A 19,958-nucleotide genomic window follows, 5' to 3' on the forward strand; every position below is an offset into this window, starting at 1 on the left:
ACGGTACTTCTGTGTTCTTACATTACAAATCTGTTGGTGAAGTGACCATTCTCCTGAGGCGAGACCCTGACGGCTGAGGAAGTCTGCCGCCCAGTTTTCCACACCCGGGATGTGAACCGCTGAGATGACTGGGTCATCTCGGACCAGCGGAGAATGTGTTCCACCTCGTGAATTGCCGCCCTGCTGCGGGTGCCCCCCTGATGATTGATGTACGCCACAGCCATGGCGTTGTCCGACTATATTCAGATGAGAAGACCCGCCAGAAGGTGATGGAACCGCTGCAGGGTCAACCGAATCGCCTGTATTTCCAGAACGTTGATCGTAAGACGTGAGGCGACTAGCATCCCTGGGCAGTGTGGTGACAGAAGACAGCTCCCCAGCCGAGAAGACTGGCGTCAATGGTGACCACCAGCCATTGAACTGATAGAAAAGATTTCCGTGGCTGAGGGAGGACCATAACTTCCATCACGTGAGCGCCCGCTTGACCCACGGAGGCAAGCGGCAAAGACGGTTGAGAGAGAACGGGTTCCTGTCCCAGACCGATAGAAGCGCAAAGCAGAGGACAGAGGTGTAGTTAGGCAAAGAGAATGGCTTCCAACGCTGCCACCATTTTGCCCAGGACCCCCATGCCGAATCAGATAGAGTAAGGAAATGGGTGACAAAGTGCCCAAGCTCCTTGTTGAAGGGCTATGACCTTGTCTCGAGGGAGAATCAGCAACCCTCGGGAAGTGTCCAGGGTCATTCCCAAAAAGGATATCTGCCGAGCTGGGACCCGTGAAGATTTGTTTAAGTTTATCAGCTAGCCCAGGTGAGAAAGTGTATCCAAGGGGATACGGACGCACTCGTACAGGTGTGGAAAGACGGCCCCTCGATAAGAAGGTCATCCAGGTATAGCAGGACAACAACGCCCCGAGAGTGCAGAATGGACATGACGGCCGCCATAACCTTTGTGAACACTCTTGGAGTGGTGGCGAGGCCGAAGGACAAGGCCGTAAATTGGAAATGTTCCTCGCGAACGGCGAAACGCAGGAACCTTCGGGGAGGTGGAAAAAATAAATAAATTAAAAAAAATAAAAAATCGGGCTATGAAGTAAGAATCCCTGATGTTGGTGGATGCTAGGAACTCCCCCCTCCCCATCTATGAGCGGAGGGACTCCATCCTGAAGTGCCGTTCCGTCCTTCTTCGGAACCACAAATAGGTTCGAGTAGAAACCCTCAAACCTCTCTGTTTTCTGGGACAGAATGATGACGCCGTCTCATGGTAACGAATCGATGGCTCGGTAGAAAAGCATGGCCTGTGCATCTGTCTTGTGGGGGGCGAGAGGGGAAGAACAGTGCTGGACGATGGGAAGAAAACTATCTTGTACCCGGAAGACACCAGGTCTCTGACCCATTCATCGTGGACGACAGAGCTAGATTTGACGAAATAGAAGTAGACTTTCGTCTACTCTGCTGGTGTCGACCGGACAAAATGAGTCATTGGGCCGTGAATCTATGGGACTTAGGGTACTGTCACACTCTGCAACTTTCCAACGATCACGACCAGCGATACGACCTGGCCGTGATCGTTGGAAAGTCGTTGTGTGATCGCTGGGGAGCTGTCACACAGACCGCTCTCCAGCGACCAACGATGCCGAAGGCCCCGGGTAACCAGGGTAAACATCGGGTTACTAAGCGCAGGGCCGCGCTTAGTAACCCGATGTTTACCCTGGTTACCATCGTAAAAGTAAAAAAAAAAAAAAACAGTACATACTCACATTCCGGTGTCCGTCAGGTCCCTTGCAGTCTGCTTCCCACTCTGAGTGCCGCCGTAAAGTGAAAGCAGATCACAGCGGTGACGTCACCGCTGTGCTCTGCTCTTACATTCCAGCCGGCAGTCAGTCAGTGCAGGAAGCAGACTGCAAGGGACCTGACGGACACCGGAATGTGAGTATGTACTGTTTGTTTTTTTTTACTTTTACGATGGTAACCAGGGTAAACATCGGGTTACTAAGCGCGGCCCTGCGCTTAGTAACCCGATGTTTACCCTGGTTACAAGCGAACGCATCGTTGGAACGGTGTCACACACACCGATCCAACGATGACAGCGGGAGATCCAGCGACGAAAGAAAGTTCCAAACGATCTGCTACGACGTACGATTCTCAGCAGGGTCCCTGATCGCTGCTGCGTGTCAGACACAGCGATATCGTATGGATATCGCTGGAACGTCACGGATCGTACCGTCGTAGCGACAAAAGTGCCACTGTGTGACAGTACCCTTAGATCTAGTTTGCTTGGGTTCAGCCCTTCCATGACTGGTTGGTCTTATACGAGACCTGGGGACCAATGTCGCCACGAGGGGAACGCCCCAATCCGGAAGAGGTGGTGGCATTGGACCAACCGGAGTTGCTTTGAAAGGAATAAAAACGCGACTGTTGTTGACGACGAGAAGGTCGCCTAGTCTTCTGCTGGAGAAGGAATTTACTCTTTCCTACTGTGGCGTCCGAGATAAGCTGATCCAGCTTCTCTCCAAATAAAAGACCGCTCTGGTAGGGCAGAGACGTCGGGGACTTTTTTTTTTTAAATCATGTATTTTTTATTAAAGCATATGACACACCATTAACAGAGTCCGATACAATTTCCAGACAAATACCGTACATTAGATACATGACCTGATAATATATTTTCAGTTTACTAAACAACACCCTTACCACCTAACCAACCCCCCTCTCCCTCCCCCCAATCTCTTGCCCATTATCCAATATAACCATCTGACAGCATCACCTCTTGAGAAAAGATAACAAGCTTTACAAAAACACACCTGTACATGTAGGAGTCCCCCCAGAATCAACTACACGACACCCCTTCTACTTTGCAGTAACTCAGCAGACGCCACACCTGGGTAATCCATCCATCCACCCCACACATTTTCAAATTTTGTATTCTGACCTCTCTTACTGTATATATTTCTTTCCATAAGGACAATAAAATGTATCTTGTTGATAAATTCCTCTTTCCCTGGCGGTTTTTCATCCAACCAGTGCATTGCGATAAGCTTTCTCGCAGCATACAACAATCTTGCGATAGTCAGCCTTCCACATTCATCCGTAGCAATATCATCCATACAGCCCAAAAGGCAAGTCAGCGGGTTACGCACCACATCTACTCCTGTCACCTCCTGGATCAAGTTAAGCACCTTCACCCAAAAGGGTTGGAGGCGAGCACACGACCACATCATATGTAGCAGATCAGCGCCTTCCTCACCACACCTGGGACATTCTGAGTCACCTCTCAGTCCTGCCTTCCTCATCCATGCCGGGGTCCTGTACACCCTATACACCAGGTATAACTGTGACACCCTCTTAGCCTCACTCAGGGAAGCCCTGGGGATATATTGAAGTATGGACTCCCACTGGGACTCCGACAAGGGGCCCACATCCGCCACCCATTTCTCCTTAATCCTTAACGGATGCTTCAATAAAAAGGTATCCATCAGACCCCTGTACATCAAGGTAATGAACTCCCCTGTACTCCTCCGAGGCCCAATAAGATTCAACAAGCTATGTGACTGCAGATTCATGCGCGACACCTCATTTTGACAGTTTAGGGCGTGTCTCAACTGCAGGTACTGAAAGAATGACTTCTGGGTTAAAGGAAACTCAGTCCTAAGTGTCTCGAATGTTTTAATAACATCTCCAAGCAACTGAGACACGAACCAAATGCCAATGCGCCTCCACTGACGACCGAACCCCCCGCAATCTCATGAGCTCTGCCAACCTAGGTTCAAACCAAATTGGCGTATATCTCGTAAATTCCGTTACTCCCCTCCATGGCTTAATTTTCTGCCATACTTTCCCCATCATAGCTATTGTTGGGAATTTTTTGGGGTTAATTCTGAATCTACCTGCTTCAAGACTGGCCAACAATGGGCCCTTCCCTACCGCACGTTCAATGATTATCCCCGCTGAAGAGCTTTGTTCTGGCTCTCCCCAACCTACCATGTGCTGGCATTGAGATGCTATATAGTAGATCCATGGATTGGGGACCGCCAGACCACCCTCATCCTTAGCCCTTTGCAGATGCTCCAATTTGATGCGCGCCCGTCCACCCTTCCAAATTAAATCCCTAAATATAGTATTGATCCTATAAAATTTACTCTGAGGCAGCCACACTGGAGCATTATGCAATATGTAGAGGAGCTGAGGCATAAGTATCATTTTGATCAAATTGGCTCTGCCTGCGACCGACAGAAATAGCTTCTTCCAGGCCCCAATCTTCTGTGGAACTTCCCAAGCAAAGGAGTCAGATTGAGCAGCACATAGTCCTCTATTTTGTCCGAAACCACAATGCCCAGATACTTAAACTCATGTAGTACTGTTAAGGGAACCCCAGGGTCAAGAGTCAGAGGAGCCGCCGCGTCCATGGGCAACAACACAGACTTCTCCCAATTAATAGATAATTCGGAAAGAGCCCCAAATTTAGAAATACTGTTCATAGCGGCCCCTAGAGACTACTGTGCATCTTCCAAGAACAATAACACGTCGTCAGCGTACAGGGCTATTTTTTCTTCATAGTTTCCATACTGAAACCCCTTTACGTCCCTGTCCCTCCGTATTGCCGCCACCAAGGGCTCAACAGCAATTGCAAACAGCAGAGGAGACAAGGGGCACCCCTGCCGCGTTCCCCTATATAAAGGGAAATCCCCCAACAAGACTCCATTGACCCGTATCCGGGCTCTTGGAGACGCATACATCAGCTGCACCCAACGTATGAACCTCTCACCAAAACCCATAGCCTTCATGACCGCCCACAAATTCCGCCACTCCACACTATCAAACGCCTTAGCGGCGTCTAAAGACACCACAACCCTCCGACCCATATTATCCGCCATTTACCTGCATATTGAGAAACAGTCGTCAAAGATTACACGCTGTGAAACTATTGGGCATAAATCCGGACTGGTCCCGGTGTATTAGTGTTGTTATCACCTTGTTAAGACGGTTAGCCAACATCTTGGCCAAGATTTTGATATCTATCGTTAATAACGAGATTGGGCGATAAGAAGCTGGATCCCTCGGATCTTTACCCTGTTTTGGCAGTTCAACAATTATTGCCTCCTGCATGGACCTCTGCAGCTCCCCCTCCACCAGACCAGCAGCATACACCTCCAATAAGGCAGGAAGCAGTATCTCTTTATATTTTTTATACACCTCCCCCGGTATCCCATCTACCCCCGGGGCTTTATCATTGGGCTTAGAGACCAATGCGGCGTCAAGCTCCTCCAAATTAAACGGCTCCTCGAGAAGTCCCCGATCGGCCACAGAGTCTGGGAAGCTGTACCCCTGTCAAGAAACCATCCACCTCCTCCATCGTTGGCTGTACCCGTGATTTATAAAGATCCGAGTAATACTCCGTCATCACCTCCAAAATTGCTTTGCAACCAGTATGCTCCCTCCCATCCCTTCCCTTCAAAGCGACTATATGTGTGGAATCTCTCTGCGCCGTCACTATTCTGGAAAGGAGATGGCCCGCCCTGTCCCCCTCTTCAAAGTATTTGGCAGTTTGAAACATTCTTCTACGTTCCGCTGTTTTCATTGCCATCTGACATACTCTATTCTGTGCCACCTTTAACCTTCCCTGTGCCTCTGGGGATTGATCGTTAAAGGGCCACGGTCACCCCCTCCAGCCGTTATAAACTAAAAGAGCCACCTTGTGCAGCAGTAATGCTGCAGTCTAACAAGGTGGCTCTTTTAGTTTTTGATTCATTTATTACCTCAATAAAGCGTTTTAAAAATTGGCCACACATACCAGATATTGTACCAGGAGGCGGTCCGAAGCGTCCTGTATGAATCCCCCAACTGCCGTAACTCTTCTCTTCAGGGCCGACGGTACCCGCCCCCTTCGCGTTGTTGCTTCTTAAATCCGGCGCCTGCGCTGTGCGTGCCTGCCTGGGGCCTGCGCAATGTTCTTTGTCAGTCACATCTCAGATGCCGGGTGCCTGACTGCGCAGGTGCGGGCAGTGCGGCCACCCTGTTACTGAATCCCCGCCCCGCACTGTGTTATTCATTATGCACAGTGCGGGGCTGGCATTCCTGGGCATGCGCACTGCGCTGTTCAGGCGCTCCCCCATCTCGGACGCTCTCCCATCTCTGACGCTCCCCCGCCTTCCCAGGAACCCCAGCCCCGCACTGTGCATAATGAATAACAGTGCGGGGCGGGGATTCAGTAACAGGGCGGCCGCACTGCCCGCACAGGCGCAGTCAGGCACCCGGCATCTGAGATGTGACTGACAAAGAACACTGCGCAGGCCCCAGGCAGGCACGCACAGCGCAGGCGCCGGATTTAAGAAGCAACAACGCGAAGGGGGCGGGTACCATCGGCCCTGAAGAGAAGAGTGACGGCAGTTGGGGGATTCATACAGGACGCTTCGGACCGCCTCCTGGTACAATATCTGGTATGTGTGGCCAATTTTTAAAATGCTTTATTGAGGTAATAAATGAATCAAAAACTAAAAGAGCCACCTTGTTAGACTGCAGCATTACTGCTGCACAAGGTGGCTCTTTTAGTTTATAACGGCTGGGGGGGGTGACAGTGGCCCTTTAATTAATGCCTCCTCAGCCTCCTCCAACTCTTTACGTCAGGGACTTTTTGAACGCAGAGTCCACACGTCATTCCCTGAGCCACAGAGCCTGACGGATGGTGATGGCGTTTGAGGCTGCAAGCGCAGCACAGTTAGCAGAGCCTAATGATGCGTGCAACAAATCCCCAGCTAAGGAGATCTGGTTGGCCAGGTCTGCTGCTTCCGGGGGGAGGTCACTATCTTGAATGGTCCTTCTTAGGGTACTGCCCTAGAGACCATAACTTTATTTACCCACGCCATGGCAAAAGAGAGAGAGTGCCAAGCCCAAGGCTTCAAAAACCAAACCGTGAAGGTTCTCTGATGGTCCGTGGGGTCTCTAATCGAGGAAACATCTGGTAGAGACAGGAAGGTTTTTGTGGCCAGGTGGGAAACAGGTGCATCAACTGGAGGGGATTCGGCCCATTCCTTCCGCAAATTTGAGGAAAATGGGTATCTCGCAGCAATAGGCTTCTGACCTGCAAAGCATTTGTCCGGTCTCTCTCTCTATGCCATTGAACTAGGTCCTGGAACTCTGGGTGGTTGGAGAAAACCCTATGAGGTCGTTTGGTCCTCTTAAAAGACACCGTGTGATCCGGGACAGAGTTAGGGTCCACATCAACCTTTAAAGTCTTTTTGACGGCCTCAATGAGACTATCCACCGTCGCCTGAGTCTAGGTCAAGGGGGATGTCAAGATCGGAGGTAGAGTCCTGGCCACTGAAAGCCCCGAGTGAAGGGGAACGTGAGACAGAACCCCCGGATAACGAGGAGCGAGAAGACCCGGGTGACGGAGTGCTATGAGACCGTTTCCTAGATGCCTGTGCAGTTTTTGTCTGAAAATGGTCCCTGCTGACCGAGAGTTCCCATGAGGAATAGGAACCCTCCGAGACAGGCAGACGAAGACCCCGACCGGTAGAGGAGGAATCTTGGAGGGACTCTATTGCTTTGGCTATGACGCCATGGACTGCGACGAAGCCCACTCAGGGGGACTAGGTACACTGGGTTCGGTAACGGCGGAGGGCTCCTGAGCGCATTCGGGGTCACAGGCTTTACAAAGTGGCATACTATGTCCACGTGGTAACGAAGTCTGGCAGGTTGTACATGAGGTGAAAAACACAGTATGTGCCTTATTAACCTTCTTGGATGTCTTAAGGAGTGACATGACGTACTACAGTATGTCCCTGATTCTGCCGAAATACTCCAATAGGGAGTGCAGTACCTTGTAAGCTCCAGTGAATACTGCAGAGAAGGGCCAATGAGTATCTGCTGCACGCTCAGAGATCTTACCCAGGTCCCGTGCCCCGTGAAAGTGGTCCTCTCGGTCTCCCGTGCCCCTCTGATGTGCAGCAGGACTCTGCTGAACGCCCCGTCAGTACATGCAAAGAGCCGGGCAGGTGGAATAAAGATTGCCACAGGGAATTGCAGAGGGGGCATGATTGACAAGTCTTACAGTGTGCAAGGCACGCCAAATTCGTAGGCACAGTGGGCGGAGATACTGCGGCGACGTCATGAAGTGGGTGGAGCATTGGAATTGCCGCCGAGAATAAGCCCTAGCTGAGGGCTAGACTTCTGCAGCCGGCCGGCGCGGGACCCGGAGGGAGAGGGGACGCCACTGGAAATAGCACTCATACCGCATTTGCAGGAGCCCTCTGCTGTGATCCAGACGCACACCCAGCCCACCTTCCCAGCGGTGTGCATCCCGTCATGGAGCCGCCATAGATGCCGGTAATCCATTGATGAAGCACAGAACCAAGTGCTGACCCAGGCTGGCTGCATCAAAGTGGACGTGCAGGAAACCTCTATCCATGTGCTCCGAGGTCAGAGAGGGACCTTCCGCCTTCCTTCCATCGCCGCTGTTCATCAAAGGCGATGCAGTGGGGCCGCACGGACTCCATAAGCGCATCTGGACACCCAAGGGGTTAACTCCCCGAGGATGGAACAAGGCTGTTGATCCGGCAGTCAAATGGATGGATGAGCCTGGATGCAGATGGGGGTACAAGGAGGCGACACTGGGGAAAGCAGTACCCTGAAGGGACCCGTCACCCCTAACGAAGATCTCAGGCATACCGGTAAAAGACGATGCAGGAGGAGGTATGTGGAGGTGACACTCCACGTTCCCGCCTGTTGTAGGTTAAGGGATCCGACGCCCCAGTAATCCTTTGAAAAAATTAAGAATTAAAATAAAAATAAAAAACAGTTTAAATTATAGATGCAATCTGAAAATCAAACTTGTGCCTCCTACTGACACTAAGCTGAACTGGTTCGGCTGGAGCCAGTGGGTGGTGTTTTCTGCAGAGGAGGAGCTAATCTTTTTGTATCTACTTAGTATTAGCCTCCTAGTGGCAGCAGCATAACACCCATGGTCCTGTGTCCCTCAATGAGGCCAAGGAGAAATATATTTTCCACCCCAAAATTTGGAGTGTGTCTTATGGATCACAAAATACGGTAATCACTAACTTACCTGGCGTCTGTTCTTCTTCGTGGATGTACACAGTGTTCTCTGTGAACATTTCTGGGGTCGGCCTCTCACTTTCTGCTTCATCCACTTTTGATCTCTTGGATGGCGGTATCATCTCTTCCGTTGAACACTACCACAGAGCACATTACATATTACTGGCTGGTGACAATTATAACCAGATCATTATTTGGGCAGAGATCTATTACCTCATTATTCTCGTCTTCTGACGGTATTCTTGGTTCTTCTGAGATTTGTTCTGGGAGAAGAGAAACTTCTACAAACTGTTCTGCAGCAACGTCCAATGATGCTGCCACCTAGTGGACATAAAACATCACATGCAGAGCAGAGATAACCCTTCATTAGTACTCTATAGTACCACCTGTTGAAACCAGAGACCCGAAAATTCCATAATATCGACCCTTTAAAGAGCCTTGCTATATGACTTGGGATAAAAATTTGCACAGCAAACAAGCCTCCTTACCTTGGCATGTCACAAGGAGAAACGTTACCCCCTTACCCATCATTAGCCAAACTGCATGGCTAACATAGGGCTCCAATGTCTTACACTTAGGGTATGTTTCCACTTTCCGTAAAGGCAGCGCTTTGGATGCAGCAGATCCCCGCTCCATCCAAAGCACTGTTGGCTTTTGCATGCACGGTGATTCCGCTTGTGTTCATTGAACACAGGCGGAATCACCGCTTCCTACACATAGACTGTGTGTAATTTATCTTGCGGAGACTGAGCGTCTCCGCAAGATAAATAGACATGCTGCGGTCTATAAAGACGTGCCACATGTGCGTATAAGCAGGTCTGCCACCTGCGCCTTTGAACGCATAGTGGAGATGGGATTTCATAAAATCCCATCCTCTATACTGTAACATCTGGCCGCTGCGGATTGGACGCTGCGGATGTATGCAGCATGCAATCCGCAGCAAATACGCCACGTGGAAACATACCCTTACAGCAAATCTACAGGATGTGTCAGAAATCTCTTGATAGAGACTAGTCCCACCATATAAAAAGGAGAGGGGACCACCCCTTTAACTCACCTTACTATCAGTAACTTCAAGAGTCTTTCCCACCCCACTACTGAAATACTCTGCAGCCAACATTCGGACCATGGAGTGCAATTTCTCCAGTTCTTTATATAGGTGCGGAAACAAAGGCTCATCTGGATGTTCCTGTTTGACCTTTGGAAAAATAGCAGCAGAAAGGATGAACAGTGATGGAAGATAAAGGTAAAAAACAAAAGAAAAAAAAAGTCTAAAGCATCAGTGCACCGACCTTCACGAGAGAGTAGTCACAGACTGAAAGACGCTCGGAAAGACACGGTGCAACGTGTTCCCTTATGTCTGCATCTTCACAATGTTGAATGAGCTGCAGAAGATGGAGAGAAAGAGTATATAATGTGTGCACACAGGGACTGCACCAGCAGAATAGTGAGTGCAGCTCTGGAGTATAATACAGGATGTAACTCAGGATCAGTAATGTATGTACACAGTGACTGCACCAGCAGAATAGTGAGTGCAGCTCTGGAGTATAATACAGGATGTAACTCAGGATCAGTAATGTATGTACACAGTGACTGCACCAGCAGAATAGTGAGTGCAGCTCTGGAGTGTAATACAGGATGTAACTCAGGATCAGTAATGTAATGTATGTACACAGTGACTGCACCAGCAGAATAGTGAGTGCAGCTCTGGGGTATAATACAGGATGTCTCAGGATCAGTAATGTAATGTATGTACACAGTGACTGCACCAGCAGAATAGTGAGTGCAGCTCTGGAGTATAATACAGGATGTACCATATATACTTGAGTATAAGCCGAGATTTTCAGCCCATTTTTTTAGGCTGAAAGTGCCCCTCTCGGCTTATACTCGAGTCATTGTCCCAGGGGGTCGGCAGGGGAGGGGGAGCGGTAGCTGTCAAATTATACTCACCTACTCCCGGAGCGTCTCTGCATGTCCCTGCTTCTCCAGCGCCCGCAGCTCTTCCTGTGTCCAGCAGTCACATGGTACTGCTCATTAAAGTAATGAATATGGACATGACTCCACTCCCATAGGGGTGGAGCTCATTTTCATTACTTTAATGAGTGGTACCAGTGACCACTGAACACAGGAACAAGCTGCCGACGTCAGAGACCATCGCATCGGAGAAGCAGGGATCGCGCCGGGAGGTTGAGTAATGTGATATTCACCTGTCCCACCACCGCGCGCCGCTCCGTCTTCCGCATCCTCTGGCTGTGACGTTCAGGTGACGTGTTTAGTGCGCGTGCCGCGAGATGACGTGTTTAGTGTGCGCCGCCCTCTGCCTGAACAGTCACTGCAGAGAGCCGGAAGACACAGCGGCGCGTGACGGTGGAACGGGGACAGGTGAATATCGCAAGTGCCGGTGTCCCCGCCTGCTCAGGACAAGAGGTCAGTATTGAATTTTTTTTTTTTTAATCACAGCAGCATATGGGGCATAATATTCTATGGAGCATCTTATGGGGCCGTAATCAACCATTATGCAGCATTGTATAGGGCAAATGTTTCTATGGAGCATCTTATGGGGCCATAATCAACCTTTATGCAGCATTATATGAGGCACATTTCCTATGGAGCATCTTATGAGGCCATAATCAACCTTTATGCAGGATTGTCCAAGACAAAAGAGACCTGTAGAAGCGCTTGGATCAGCGCGAAACAGCTGTCATCATTCACCTGCTCACCTCCCATCCAACTGCACTCCCTCGGACCGAAAAGCTGTATTTGTTCATGTTCTAAATAAAGAATTGGACCACAGTTGGGTGAGTGCTGCCGCATTTTTCTGTTATGATCTTTATGCAGGATTGTATGGGGCAAATGTTTCTATGGAGCATCTTATGGGGCCATTATCAACCTTTGCGCAGCATTATATGGGACATATTTTAATATGGAGCATCTTATGGGGGACATCATGAACTTTATGGAGCGTTATATGGGGCTCCTGATTCAATATGGATATTCAAAAACACTTAACCTACTGATGTCTCAATTAATTTTACTTCTATTGGTATCTATTTTTATTTTTGAAATTTACCAGTAGCTGCTGCATTTCCCACCCTAGGCTTATACTCGAGTCATTACGTTTTCCCAGTTTTTTGTGGCAAAATTAGGGGTCTCGGCTTATACTCGAGTATATACGGGTAACTCAGGATCAGTAATGTAATGTATGTACACAGCCATTGAACCAGCAGAATAGTGAGTGCAGCTCTAGAGTATAATACAGGATAAGCAATGTATGTGCACAGTGACTGCACCAGCAGAATAGTGAGTGCAACTCTGGAGTAGAATACTGGATAAGTAATGTATGTACGCAGTGACTGTACCAGCAGAATAGTGAGTGCAGCTCTGGGGTATAATACAATATGTAAGTTATTAGCTTGTAAAGAGCCCAGTTCTCTGCTTCCTCATACACAGTAACGATTCATATGATGGATATACATATTGTACTGACTTCTTTTGCTTGCAGTGCATTCTGCTCAGAGGAGGCAATGGCCAGTGCTTTCCGAGGGCGTCCGAATCTCCTTGCTGTTATCTGCTGTCGTCCCTGGCAAGTGGTTGATACTGAAGCAAACTCAAGACCATCATTATCCAAAGATAGAAGTCTGGAATGATCGGGGTTCAGGGGGTCCTCTAACAGCCTCTTCTTAGGTCTCGGTGTTGGCTTCTGAAACACAAATTACATTATATAAGACCAAAGGATTCCAGGGCATTAATAAACTATGGTCCAACCCCAAAGGGGCCGCAGCGCCCCCTGCTCACTGACGAGCGGCCTCATTCTGTCCGCACAGCGTCAGTCTCTGACTGGTGAGAATCCTCACCTTAGGTTCACCAGGCAGCGAATTCCCCCCAACACCAGATTCTCTGTTTTTCTTGGCATCGGAAACTAAGGACGGCTCGATCTGCCCGTGACTGGGGTACAGCCTGTAGTGTCGGGACAACCCTCCTTTACCCATATAGGACTTTTCACACGTCTGACACTGGAACAGTTCGTTTTTCACTGTGTTTGGCAGCAGGTTGCACGGTGCCTTCTCCTTCGCGCCCTTCTCCTCTTCGTCCGTGCTCAGCTCTGAATAGTCTTCTGAATCTGAGGCGCTGTCTTGAATCAGGTCACCCACTTTAAGGAACTTGTAGTCCTTGGCTTTGTGTTTAGGGGGGCGAGATATTCGGCCAGAGCGGGTCTTTATCTTTATGGCCTTTTTGCGTTTATGGCCTTTGTTCTGTGCGTGGTCGGTCAACGTGCGAGCACCATTAAGCGAATGGATGACTAAGGATTCCCCGGCGTTCCTATTAAGGTCGGGGGTCCTCTGTTTTGCAGCGGAGAGCTGAGCCGATCGAACGAGGATTTGGATTGGAGACTCCAGAGTGGATGCATTCACCACCAGAGGCTTCCCCAAATTGCTCAGAGACTTGATCTGCACAATCTGAGAGCCGAGGAGACCGGGACTGGTGTTTTTCACATGGACGCCGCTGAGGTTAAGCACCACCGGATCCGCACTCGTCTTTGCCTGGAGACCAGGTACTTGAACATGGACGGGATTTAGCTGGAACAAAAATAAAATTATTATTCACACATAATGCTAATACTTCCCACAGCTGAGGATTCGTTACATGTGCCTGGTCAATCCTCCAGCTAAACAGCTTTCTACACTCGTGTTCATTACATTGTATCAGTGCAGATAAAACCGTCCGGTCCGGAGATCTCATAGGAAATTAGCGAGACTGGATACAGTTGTAACAAACACTCAGCTGTGAGAAACACCAAGGAGCTGATTTATCATTGCATTTCTGTCTTTTTTCAGGACAAAAACAGTTGTAAAAGGGACTTTATTTGCGTTAACCTTACAGGTTTTTTTTTTCCTTTAATGTTCAGCAACATAGCAGCAGTTTTGGTCATGAAGAAGTTTCTTCCTAACTCATCGTTTGCAACTTTTTGGGAACTAATATAATTTTTTTAGTGCAAAATATATTTTCAAACCTTTCACTTAATATGAGACTTTTTACTCTGAAGTAGCAAAAAAAAAAAAAAAAAATCAGTGAATTTCATGAAATGAATTCATGAAACCCTGTATAACATATTAAAGAACAACATGGCGTAAAGAACGAGGAAAAGGGCATTTATAGGAAGAAAAACTATTAATAAATGTAAACGATGAAACAGGTTTGTTTAGGTTCGGAGGTCGGCTGGGGACATGAGACTTTTCTTTTTTTTTTTTTGGGGGGGGGGGGGGGGGAAGGGGTTCTGTTTTTTCCTTTCATTAGCTTTGTGATTGATGCGGCAAAGCGTTTCACCCCCCTAAGCGCTATCAACGCGTTTTTCCGCTAAGGAGACGCAGTTGAAGAGGATTTGGCGCAGGTCTCTATGTAGAGTTTGGTCCATAATACACATTTTTTAAAAAAAATTGCATTCATTTTGCACAAGAAAAAAACAAAACGGGAATATAAGTTGCGTTTGGCCCATAAGAGTTACCTTAGTTTCTGGGATCCTGGAGGTGAGGGCCCCCTCTCGTAAGACCACAGGGTGGGCTACTGTCAGAAGCTGAGGGATAAGAGTGGGCCCCCCGATTGCTGACACGAGGCCTCGATGTGTCGCCATATTTGAGGCCCCCGCGAGTGTTGTGGCAGCCTCACGGCCTCTGTCTGCAGCCTCCATAGTGAGGTTTAATGCGCTTTCCATGGCCATATCCTCCTCACCGGCACCTACCACCCCGGGGGCACCGACCAGAACCATCCCAGAGTGTGCGGCCTCCATAACTGCGGTTCCCACGACTGCAGCCTCCATGACTGCGCTTTCCACAACTGCGGCCTCCATGACTGCAGCCTCCATGACTGCGCTTTCCACATCTGCGGCCTCCATGACTGCAGCCTCCATGACTGTGCTTTCCACATCTGCGGCCTCCATGACTGCGCTTTCCACATCTGCGGCCTCCATGACTGCAGCCTCCATGACTGCGCTTTCCACATCTGCGGCCTCCATGACTGCGCTTTCCACGACTGCGGCCTCCATGACTGCGCTTTCCACGACTGCGGCCTCCATGACACGACCTCCAGCCTCCAGCCTGACTTCAGGTTGGGCAGCCTCCAGCATACGGCCCCCATTTAGCAGCCTCCCCCCGGGCACCAGGCTGCCGTCCGGCTGCACGTAGAAGACGGTGTCACTGTGGGAGATGCTCTGCAGGATTTCCGGGCTCAGTGCGTCCCCTCCGCCTCCCTCATGTACGACCACCACCTGTCCAGGGTCCTCTACCATCATCTGCACGTACTCCTGCACCGCGGCGCTCACCACCTCCGCCATGTTTCCGGGGCAACCCAGCGCCGCCATTTTGTTGGAGTTTTTGTCGCCGTTATGTAAAATTTCTCCCTTCGTTTTTCAATCAGTGTCCGTGTCCAGGACGCAGCTCCAAATGAGCAGGAAACAGTCACGAGGTTTTCTTTTTAGTTTTTTTCCGATCACGGAAGGTCAAAAATAGGAAGTGCTGTACGGTGGCCCACCGGAGTCAAACTTCAGAGCGCGTTTTATGTTTACAAAGTTCGAATAAGTGACAGCTTTACAGTCATGAGTTTGCTATGTGAAGTAGTAATGGAAATGGTGAAACGACAAATCACAGAATCACATTAGAGGAATAACAAAAGTTTATAAAAAAAAAAAAAGCAAAAATCACATTGGCCCGTACGGGGATCGAACCCGCGACCTTGGCGTTATTAGCACCACGCTCTAACCAACTGAGCTAACCGGCCAAGCGACGACTGCATGGAACGTTCTGAAGGAGAAGCCCTACCTCTCCTGCAAGGTGAGCAAACATAATGGTGTCACTCTTTGGAATTGTTACACCGCTGTATGAAATTCTTGCACTGTGACATCACTGTGTGCAATACTCCGTCTTGCCACGCCACCGAACGTGGTGCTGTTATAGGAGTCACAGTATCCTGTAATGCAATAATTTTATGAACATTGCTCACTGACGATGCTGAAATTAGTTTCATATTCACAAAATGTAAGGTTTTCTTGTGTCTTTTACAAGTTTAATGAGGAGCAGCAATGATCCCTACAAAAAACGGTAACGTGAATAATCTTACAAGCAGCTGCCAAAGATATAAAAGTATCACTGAAATGTGCAAAATGCTCCACATCAAATATACGTCTCTAAAGCATGGCCCAAATGGGTTCTCGGCTAGTGCCAGGCCCCCACAGCCCACCAGAGGTGCACGTGTATCCGTATCCTGGATGCCGTTACATATGAAAGTAGTGATGCTAGAGGCGGCCTTCCGATCCCTCCGTTATCCTCCCGATCCCTCCGTTATCCTCCCGATCCCTCCGTTATCCTCCCTGTGCGTCTGACATCTCAGCGGATCGGGTGCGATGATGTCAATAAAATACGCCTGCAGTGCGGAGCGTCAGGACACTAACCGGCAAGGCCGGAGCAGCGGGTGAACGAGGAGAGGTTTTTTATTATAGTGTGTGGAGAGGTGCGGGAGCCATCATACTGTGTGAGGGGTACTGTTAGGGTATGTGTCCACGTTCAGGATTGCCTCAGGATTTTATGCAGGTAAAATCCTGACCAAATCTGCACCTGAGGTCACTGGCAGGTCACCTGCGTTGTCCTTGCGTTGTTTCTGCATTGTAAGGACATGCTGCGTTCTTAAAAGACGCGCCGCATGTCCGTTTCCGCGGGTCTGCCGCATGCGTCTTTTACTGCATAGTGGAGACAGGATTTCATGAAATCCCCTCCACTATGCTGCAACATCTGGACGCTGCATTTTTGACCCTGCGGCTCAACGCAGCATAAAAAACGCAGCATTTCCTGAACGTGGAAACATACCCTAAGGGTCATTATGCTGTAAGGAGTTACTGTGCAGGCATTATACTGTGCGTGGGGGACTATGGAGGCATTATACTGTGTGTGGGGGACTGTGGGGGGGCATTATACTGTGCGTGGGGGACTATGGAGGCATTACACTGTGTGTGGTGGACTGTGTGTGGCATTATACTGTGCGTGGGGAACTGTGGGGACGTTATACTGTGTTGGGGTCACTGTGGGGGAGTTATACTGTGTGTGGGGACTGTGGGGGCATTACACTGTGTGGGGGACTGTGGGGGCATTGTACTGTGTGTGAGGGACTCTGCAGACATTAGTCTGTTGGTTTCAGTGTGGGGGCATTATACTGTGTTTGTGGTGGACTGTGTGTGGCATTATACTGTGCATGGGGAACTGTGGGGACATTATACTGTGTTGGGGTCACTGTGGGGGAGTTATACTGTGTGTGGGGACTGTGGGGGCATTACACTGTGTGGGGGACTGTGGGGGCATTATACTGTGTGTGAGGGATTCTGCAGGCATTAGTCTGTTGGTTTCAGTGTGGGGGCATTATACTGTGTATGTGGTGGTCTGTGTGTGGCATTATACTGTGCGTGGGGGACTGTGGGGACGTTATACTGTGTTGGGGTCACTGTGGGGAAGTTATACTGTGTGTGGTGCACTGTGAGAGCCGAGGCGCATTATACTGTGCATAGGTGCTGTGGGGGGCATTATACTGTGTTGGGTCAATGTGAGGGAATTATACTGTGCATGGGGGACTGTGGGCATTGTGTGTGGTGGACTGTAGAGGTCATCATACTCTGTAGGGATCACTGTGAGGGAGTTATACTGTGTGTGGTGGATTGTGAGACGGGTATTATAGTACGTTGGCATCACTGTGGGGCATTATACTGTGTGCAGAGGACTGTGGGGGCCATCACACTGTGTTGGGGGTCACTGTTGTAGCACTGTATTGTGTGTCGTGGACTGTGGGGGGCATTATACTGTGTTAGGGTCACTGTGGGGGCATTTTACTGTGTCGGACTGTTGGGATATTATACTGTTTTATCATTGTGGAGGTAATATACTGTGTGTGGGGGGGTCATCATACAATGCTAGTATCACTGTGTGGGCATTATACTTTCAGTGGGGGACAGTTGGAGGCATTATACTGTGTCGGGATCACTATGGAGACATTATACTGTGTGTGGAAAACTGTGAGAGCATTATACTGTGTGTGTGGGGTGGTTCTGTTAGGGTATTATACTGTGTTGTATCACTGTGGTTGCTGTCACCACACAGCAGTCGGTTGACCCGGCACCAGGGGCTCCTTCCTTGTCCCTAACACTAGGTGGTGTCCTAGCTCGCCCTGCTCCCCGGGTTACTTCAGATGGTGAAGACTCCGGGGCCTCCACCCTTGCCTTATCTCCTAAGCTAGCCCTCCATCTGTTCTTTTCACCCACCCAGGGAAGTGTGGCGCTACTGTGCACCATTGGACACCAACCTGACGAACAAGGCAACACAAACAAGGGTTAACAGAAAACTCCAGGCATACAAATATTCACTCACATGTAACAGAGGAATGCACCAGGGTGTGAAGGTAGGGGAATAAACAAAAACAGAGAAGGATAAGGAATTACCACGCATACAATCCAAGCAACAGTCACTAATAACTCCTTCATCTCTCCTTCTCATATGAACTCCTCTCCCACCGTTTGACATGCAGCAAATACTAGCTCTGACAAGGATTTCTAAAAGAGCCCAGATTATAAAGGGCAAAGGAGTGGCTAACCAAACTCAGCTGTGAGCACAAGGATTTCCAACATGGTCGATTAACCCCTGTTCTGCCAGAAGGAATAGTCCCAAAATAAATTTGGCACTCCAAAGTTAAATGCAGAAAAACTTAGATAATGATTTATTAACATAGGTACATCCACTGTGTATAAATGTTGACGTTTTGGCCAACACTAATCCTTCATCAGAATATTCTTCAGTTCTTTGCGACGACACAACAGGTCAGCTGTAACTGAACAGTGGAGTCTAAGCGTGATGTAATAAGGCGCTGAGGTTACTGCACTAAAGTGCTGGGGATGAAGCACAGTGGAGTCTAAGCGTGATGTATTAAGGCGATGAGGTTACTGGACTAAAGTGCTGGGAATTAAGCTTCATCCCCAGCACTTTAGTGCAGTAACCTCAGTCAGGGCCTTACTACATCACGCTTAGACTCCACTGTTCAGTTACACCTGACCTATTGTGTCGTCGCAAAGAACTGAAGATTATTTCTGATGAAGGACTAGTGTTGGCCGAAACGTCAACGTTTATACACAGTGGATGTATCTATGTTAATAAATCACTGTCTAAGTTTTACTGCGTTTAACTTTGGAGTGCCAAATTTATTTTGGGACTACTTGGAGTGGTATCCTATTCGTGCACCCTTTTCAATGGAGTGCCGTGCAGCCTCTTTTGCTGCCAGAAGGAATTAACTCCATTAAAATGACGTAGAAGTGCTTCTTCTCAGTGCTGGAGTAGGAGCAATCTGATGCTGCAGTCTTCTGGCTCTACACTGTTGCGGTAACCCGTGACAGTTGCATTATGCTTTGTTGTATCACTGTGGGGGCATTATACTTTGTGTGCGGGACTGTGGGGGCATTTTACTGTTCATGGAGGACTGTGGAGTCATTATACTGTGTGCGGTGGACTGTTGGGGTATTATGCTGTGTTCTATCACTGTGGGGGCATTATACTGTGTGGTGGACTGTTGGGGTATTATGCTGTGCTGTATCACTGTGGGGGCATTATACTGTGTTGTTTCACTGTGTGGGCATTATACTGTGTGTGGGGGACTGTGAAGGCAGTACACTGTGTTGTATCACTGTGGGGTCATTATACTGTGTGTGTGGGACTGTGGGGACATTATACTGTGTGTGTAGGACTATTGGATCGCCCCCATAGGGCAGTGGGGTACTCGTTACCGGGTCCTTCGGTTCTCAAGGGGGATGTCACGATGGCTGACCCGGTCCGTGGCCCTAGGGACGTCCGTTTTAAAAGGGGAGAAAGGTCTTTAAAGGGATAATGTTCGTG

The 19,958-nt window shown here is 49.1% G+C and overlaps 1 protein-coding gene and 1 non-coding gene across 2 annotated transcripts in view; both read right to left on the reverse strand.

Moving 5' to 3' along the window:
* The window catches only part of ZNF839 (zinc finger protein 839), a 24,607-nt gene extending 9,086 nt beyond the window's left edge, over window positions 1–15,521 (reverse strand). The window contains exons 1-7 of the mRNA XM_077269254.1: window positions 14,552–15,521; window positions 12,903–13,625; window positions 12,536–12,748; window positions 10,341–10,433; window positions 10,106–10,246; window positions 9,262–9,369; window positions 9,059–9,185 (exon numbers count right to left, since the gene is read on the reverse strand). Of these exons, the coding sequence (XP_077125369.1) occupies window positions 9,059–9,185; window positions 9,262–9,369; window positions 10,106–10,246; window positions 10,341–10,433; window positions 12,536–12,748; window positions 12,903–13,625; window positions 14,552–15,403 (2,257 nt within the window). The 5' untranslated portion in view covers window positions 15,404–15,521. The remainder of the gene's footprint in view (window positions 1–9,058; window positions 9,186–9,261; window positions 9,370–10,105; window positions 10,247–10,340; window positions 10,434–12,535; window positions 12,749–12,902; window positions 13,626–14,551) is intronic.
* Window positions 15,522–15,745: 224 nt separating this feature from the next.
* On the reverse strand, window positions 15,746–15,819 carry TRNAI-AAU (transfer RNA isoleucine (anticodon AAU)). The gene has a single exon. It is a non-coding gene; the product is annotated as a tRNA-Ile (tRNA).
* Between the last annotated feature and the right edge of the window lie 4,139 nt (window positions 15,820–19,958).

This window comes from Ranitomeya variabilis, chromosome 1, assembly GCF_051348905.1.
Source record: "Ranitomeya variabilis isolate aRanVar5 chromosome 1, aRanVar5.hap1, whole genome shotgun sequence".
Taxonomy (NCBI): domain Eukaryota; kingdom Metazoa; phylum Chordata; class Amphibia; order Anura; family Dendrobatidae; genus Ranitomeya; species Ranitomeya variabilis.